The 7121-nt window shown below is 42.6% G+C and overlaps 1 protein-coding gene across 2 annotated transcripts in view; it reads left to right on the top strand.

Moving 5' to 3' along the window:
* tulp4b (TUB like protein 4b) overlaps positions 1–7121 on the top strand; it is a 44559-nt gene that overhangs the window by 4888 nt on the left and 32550 nt on the right. For both annotated transcript variants that reach the window (XM_014021323.1, XM_014021325.1), the window contains exon 3: positions 2896–3165. In XM_014021323.1, the coding sequence (XP_013876777.1) occupies positions 2896–3165 (270 nt within the window). The remainder of the gene's footprint in view (positions 1–2895; positions 3166–7121) is intronic.

Raw genomic sequence — 7121 nt, 5'->3', positions numbered from 1 at the left:
TTAATTCACCAGATAATTCAGAGTAGAGGCTCACAGCTCGCTTTCAGGACTATTTTTCCAGTTTTGTAGTGTGACATTCTGATGAAGAGGATGCTCAGGATTGTCCATTGTATGGTCAGAAAGCCTGACAGGGAGATGTCAGGGATATAATCCTGCAGCCATGTCTCAGTGAAACACATAATACTGCATTCCGGATACTCTGGCTGGGTTCTTGTTAGAGCATGGAGCAGGGATGGGAAATCGTCCCTATTTTCGGATCATAAATCATGGTCACTATCGCCGATAGATGATTCAATCGGCTAATAAGGCATGCACAGTTAGGTTGTTTAAAAAAAAGCAAGCAGGTCCGCTTATTATAAGCAACGGCTTCTTTTTTTCTAAAGTCACTTGTAAATTCTGTGGTTATTCGGCGTTTGTGCTCGCACACAGCTTTCATAGTTCCTGAGACCCCCGCACCGAGCTCCTTGGAACCCCTCCCCCCGCTGCTGCATACGTCACTACAGGGGATTTCTACCCGGAGGGAATCCAATGCAGGAAAAATAAGTCCAACGCTCGTCACTCGACGTTATTTATACCACAAACTGGTCCAGGATTAAGCTCAAAAGTTTTTATCAGTCAGATTTCACCGTGAAAATAGTCTATTTTATCCCCTTTTATGAGGTTTTGGCCGTTTGACTATCTTTATAATCTCTGCTTCCTGGTAGTCAGCATTCGGACGAGTCACTTTTTTCTCTCTCTTTTTTTTAAGCGAGTGGTTGAAGCAAACTGAGCGCTTTTAGCACAAACAAACACTCCTACAAACTTCTGACCAATCACACCATATAGTTCGTCTGTGTTCTTATGTGGAGTGGGGTGAAAAGTTCGACCCGCACACAGAGCCCAGAGCGACGGGGATGAGCAGGGATGAGGGAGTGCACTCAGGTCCAATTCGGAACTGGTTAAAATTATTTGTTCAAACGTATGCTTGTCATGGATTACTCAATTTGTAACTAAACGTTATAATATAGCACTATTTGGGTCATTTGTGGTGCCCCAAAGCAAGAAGATGACGAGGAGAGACGTGAAGAGCCTTTTCAACTCATCTTTTCAACTCATCTGGGATTTGGTGCTGTAGTTGTAGTTGTAGTTGTAGTCTTATTTGAGCTTTTGAGATGTGAATCAGCAACACACCATCATGTTTCTATAGTTAAGTATCATAACAGGGAGTCAGAAAAAGAGCAATGAAAAAAATTAAAAAATATATCATAATGATTGTAACAGAGCTACTCCAACATGCCGCCACTTTGAGCAGCTCAATTCCTCGATGCCTCAATGAAGATTTTTGCACATTTCTCCATCTGTTGTGTCCTATGACTGTTTTTATAGTTGATAACTGATATTTCACTAACATAATTTAATGATTGCACTGTCCATTTAAGGTTTTGAGTTAGCCCAATTCAAGATGACCACCGCAGCTAATTCACCCAAATAAACCTGGCTTAGTTATTGGAGTAAGTGTAGAGTAATGTCAAGTAAAATAGAGTAAATGTAAAGTAAACGTAGAGTAGTGTATATCAGAGATTCTTAACCTATGGGCCGCGGCCCAATTGTGGGCCATGATCGCCACCTTGAGGGCCTCAAAAGAACAACAGTTTTTAACTTTGGGCCGCAGAGGGCCGCAGGACTGCATTGATTTTGAACAAGATGCAATACACTTTCTCACCACTAGTAGCAGTAGTGCGTCACTCAGATGTTTAACAACTTTTTTTAATACGTAGAAGAAGAACCTAGAAACCTGCTGAGAATGGAAACCTGTTTTAAATTAAAAGTAGAAGCAAAAATGAAGATAATTCATCAAAAAATGCCAAAGTTTGTCACTAATATGAAGAGCAGCCTCTGGTTTTACCATGCAAAATTTTCAAAGTTCAAAACATTATCAAATACAGTTGCAGATGTATACTATATATACTATATTTTAATTTGCACTTTATCTAATTTATTTTTGCAGTTTATTTTTAAACATTTTGTCAAAAAGCTGTTGTTACTGTTATTGTTGGTCACTAATATGAACAGCAGCTTCTAGTTCTACCATGCAAAAATTTAAAAAGGCTTTATTTTCATTTGCACTTTATCAAATTTATTTTTACAGTTTGTTTTATTTGAAACATTTACATAAAATATTTTTGAATGTATTTATTTTATAATCACAATTTTATTTATTGAATTGTCTATTTGTTGTTGTTTATGTTAAAAAAAAATTTTGTGCTGATAAGCCTGAGTGGTCTGTTGACTGACTGTTGTATTTGTTCAAATAATTGTTATGGGCAGGTTACAATATAAACAAATGTTTGTCATTAATCATGTCTTGTAAATATTTGACAAGAGTTTTACTTTTAAACTGTAAGTGTATTTTATTTAGTTAGAATGCAAATACAATATAAACTAAACCAAGATTTAGAATAATTATAGTTTTAAACCAAGATTTAGAATAACTACCATTTTGATCCGTATGGTAATGTGTGACTGGGCCTAGTGTCACTTTATGTCGAACAAATTGGGCTCCGAGGTCAAAAAGGTTAAGAACCCCTGATGTAGATAATGTAGAATAATGTAGAGTAGATGTAAAATAAATGTAAAATAATTTAGAGTACTGTTGAGTAAATGTAGAGTAATGTGGAGTAATGACAAGTACAGTAGAGTAAATGTAGAGAACATGTAAAATAAATTTAGAGTAAATGTAAAGTAAATGTAGAGTAAACATAGATTAAATGTAAAATAAATGCAGAGTAATGTAGCGTAGTGTAGTGTTCATGTAGAGCCACACGGAACACAAACTGAATGTACTGAAATGAACTGAAAATGTACGTGGGATGACATTTGTTGAAGGTGATGTTGCGGCTCTCTTTCTTTCAACAGCCTGCTCAGTCAGTAGGGATGTTGGCCGCCGTGGAACATGGTCCCATCCTCTGCAGTGACTCCAACATCCTCTGCCTTTCATGGAAAGGCCGGGTCCCGAAGAGCGAGAAGGACAAGCCTGTGTGCCGAAGACGGTACTATGAGGAAGGCTGGCTCGCCACGGGGAACGCCAGAGGAGTTGTTGGGGTGACATTTACGTCCAGTCACTGCAGGAGGGACAGAAGTACACCGCAGAGAATCAACTTTAACCTGAGAGGACACAACAGTGAGGTGTGACTTTGAGCAATGTTATTGTCTTCAGAAGTATTAACATGCCCAGGTCTGTTAGCAGAATATCTCACAAACAACTAGACTGATTTGAATGAAACTGAGTTATCTTTTGATGTAACTGATTGGAGCCAGTTTCATTCAAAATGCATTCAACGTTATCCAACACAAAAACTCTAACTCAGTCAGCTTGGTGACCTGATGCCTATCAGGCTCTAAACAACCGGAGGGTTTAGTGCCTTGGGGCTTGTTGATGGTGAGGGCTTCTGCCTCTGCTGTTGATGGGTCTACAGGGAGTACCCAGTGAGAGTGTAGCCAATAGCAATGCTTATCATTAAAGGTCAAATGATGAGAAAAATCCCCAAAATGTGTATTTTGCATATTTTGCCTTCATACAATGTTTTATTTAAGATTTTGATTTAAATTATTCACAACTGTAATGAAGAAAATATGATTTCAATCTACTAAATTGGGCTACAGAGCAGAGCCAAAATGCCCCTTTTCCACTAGTGCCTCAACAGCACGGTTCGGCTCAGCTCTGCACCATTCCATGCCTCTAGCTTAATAGTTCATAATTGTACTTACCAAAGTCATGCCACTGAAATTATATTACATCTTGTAAAGATTCATGGGGACAAAATATATGCGTGTTGGGAATTCTGCAAAAAAACTTGTGATTTAAGACCAAAGTTTAACGTAATATTTTTAGATCTACAGCTGCTTGAAGCTACATTTCTGTACTGACAGTACCTTGTCATATTGCATTATCTGTAAATAACAAAAGTCAAGTCATTTTAAAACATCTTTATTATCCAACGTCTTTAAGTTCTGTAACCACTGCGTGTTTGTAAAACTGGGAACAATAATCCCACATGTCCAGACTGTAGGTTTGCGGTGCTTATTTTTCAGGAGATTCATCTGAAACCGTGGCCCTGGCCATTGCTGAGGCAAAAGCTTGGATGTGGGAGGAGTTCAGTGAGGCCTTGGACAAAGACTCTCGATCGGCTTTGAGGAGATTCTGGCAAACCATCTGGTGGCAGAGGCAGGGGAAGCAGCACTTCACTAACACTGTGCTCAGTGAAGGTGGGGTGATGTTGACCTCAACCAGTGATGTCGTTGAGAGGTGGAAAGAATAATTCTTGACCTTCTGAATCCTACCGGCACCTCTCCTATGGAGGAAGCAGAGTCTGAGGACTTTGGGGCTGGTCTGTCCATAACTGAAGTTGAGGTCGCTGAGGTAGTTAAAAAGCTCAACGGCGGCAGGGCTCCAGGGGTTGATGAGATCCGCCCTGATTCAAGACTCTGGATGTTGTGGCTGTCCAGGTTGACATACCTTTGCAACATCGTGTGGACATCGGGGGCAGTGCCACTGGATTGGCAGACTGGGGTAGTGGTTCCCCTCTTTACAAAGGGGGGACTGCAGGGTGTGCTCCAGTTACCGGGGCATCACTCTCGTTAGCCTCTCTGGTAAGGTCTTTTCAGGGGTGCTAGAGAAGAGAGTCCGATCGATAGTTGAACCTCAGATTCTGGAGGAACAATGCGGGTTCTGTCCTGGCCAGGGAACATTGGACCAACTCTTTACCCCCACTAGGGTTCTCAAGGGGTCATGGGAGTTTCCTAATCTACATGTATTTTGTGGACTTGGAGACGGCATTCAACTGTGTTCCTCAAGGTACACTGTGGGGGGTGCTACGAGAGTGTGGGTCTGTTGTTAGGGGACATTCAGTCTCTATACAAGCGGTGCGAGAGTTTGGTTCGCATTGCCAGTAGTAAGTCGGACCCCTTCAGACTGGGAGTTGGACTCCGCCAGGGCTACCCATTGTCACGGATTCTGTTCATCAGAGCATTCGCTCATAATTCTCTCTTTTCACCCTTAAAATAGCTTTTCCGTCCCACTTCCTTTATACCATGCCAAATAACACTGTAGCTTTGTGCGTAACTCCAAACGATGCTCTGCTTGTTCCACAGGGTCCTCAATGAAGTGTCCATACCAGTACTTTCTTTTCTTGAATGGTGAATGGTGAATGGTACTGAACTTATAGAGCGCTTTTCAAGTCCCTCCGGACCCCCAAAGCGCTTTACACTAACAGACATTCACCCATTCACACTCACATTCACACACTGATGATGGCAAACTACACTGTAGCCACAGCTGCCCTGGGGCGCACTGACAGAGGTGGGGCTGCCATGCATCGGCGCCACCGGACCCTCTGACCACCATCAGTAGGCAAGGTGGGTGAAGTGTCTTGCCCAAGGACACAACGACTGAGACGGCTGGACGGGGGATCGAACCAGTGACCTTCTGGTTCCAGGACGACTCCCCTAACCACTCCGCCACAGCCGCCCCATCTTGGGTGTAGTGTGTACCTTCTCCTTCTTAGTTGATGGTTTGGGTTTCTCTGGTGGAGAAGAAGAAATGATCAGTTTTTCTCCAGTTGTAGGTTGGGGGAACCCATTTTCTGGTTCCTCTGGTTGCAATGTTGATGAATCCAGATGTTCTTCCAGTTCTGCAGCTTGAAGTAACTCCTCTCTCTGTGGTTCTGATTCTGCAGCAGTCTCCTTATCAGCCACTTGTACATCGTGTTCCATCGGTGTCTCAGTTTGCTACCATTGTACTTCAGCCTCAGACGTCAGCTGATCACTCTCCAGAGGCCTCATGTACAAAGACTTACGTGGATTTCTTACTGAAACCTGACGTACGGTCAAATCTAGAAAACGGCGTACGCACAAAAAAATCCAGATGTATCAAACTGTGCGTACGCCTGAATCCACGCGCATTTCTTTTGTACATCACAATTAACGTGGAACTGAGCGCAGGTGAGACACCTCCCCTGACACACCTTCATTAACATGAAGGCGTGTCAGGGGAGGTGTCTTACCTCCCCTGACACGCCTTCATTAACATATGTTAAACAGATGCATATGTGCATGTGTGAAGGACATGTTTGAGTGATCCCTGCGCGATCAGAAATGATTTCTTATGTCATTAAATAATGAATTAAATATAATGTGAGTGATAAAAAAATCCTGAGTAAAAAAAGGAATAAAATATGTTTATCACACAAAGAACGAGCGATTGTGTGTCGGTGTGTGTGTGCACGCTGCTGTATTTTGCAACCGGCTCATCCATCCATTCTGAGTCTGAAAATATTAACTTTGCGCACGAGTTTATTACCATAATTACTGTAAATACAGAGGAACTTAAATGTTTGTAGAACATAGATCTTTGCTTATTTCATAGCTGATATGAAGAAACGAGTCTCTGCGTCTCAGTAGAGTTCACATGACGTGACGTGATGTTGGAGAGTCTCCACAAACACTGTGAGCACCGCAGCCTTTGTGTGCAGTCTGTCTGTCTGTCAAGCTTTTGCTCTCCTACTTACAGCATTTTCACAAGTTGTAAAGTGTACTTCCACGTGTCATTTTGGAGAAATCTACATCAACGTAAACGCCAAGTATGAAACACCTCCACTGCCGGCGAGGGTGCGTGCTCCAGAGCGCGACCATAACTCAGCCTTTAGAATCAGATGGATGAGACGATTCCATTGGTCATGACTCTGCTTTGGGTGGACTGGACTGACACAGTCCTGATGGGTCTGCCAGCTCCTTCTGGAAAGCTCCTGTGGAACCCCAGTTCAATCGCTGCTGCTGCACGTCCCCTCCTTTTGCTGTAGGAACGGGTCCACTGATCAACACATCCATGATGAGATTCTTAAAGTGTAACTTACCCCCCCTGTGAAAAGATAACTCCGCCCCAAGGCGAAATTTGAAAAATGCATCAAAGTGGGTAGGGGAGGGGGTGTGGGTGGAGGAAGGGGGGTTAGAGAGCGGAGGTGTGGCCAGGTCGAGAGAACGTGACAGGCAGCTAGCATTAGCATAATTGATGCTACATGGAAAGTGACCACAGTATCGCAGACAGTTCTATTTCGTGTAAGCTCCGCCCTCTAAGGCTATCGCAG

Source organism: Austrofundulus limnaeus, unplaced genomic scaffold, assembly GCF_001266775.1.
Source record: "Austrofundulus limnaeus strain Quisiro unplaced genomic scaffold, Austrofundulus_limnaeus-1.0 Scaffold287, whole genome shotgun sequence".
Lineage (NCBI taxonomy): Eukaryota > Metazoa > Chordata > Actinopteri > Cyprinodontiformes > Rivulidae > Austrofundulus > Austrofundulus limnaeus.
The sequence above is the reverse complement of the archived record's forward strand: the minus strand, read 5'-3'. Positions and strand labels throughout refer to the sequence as shown.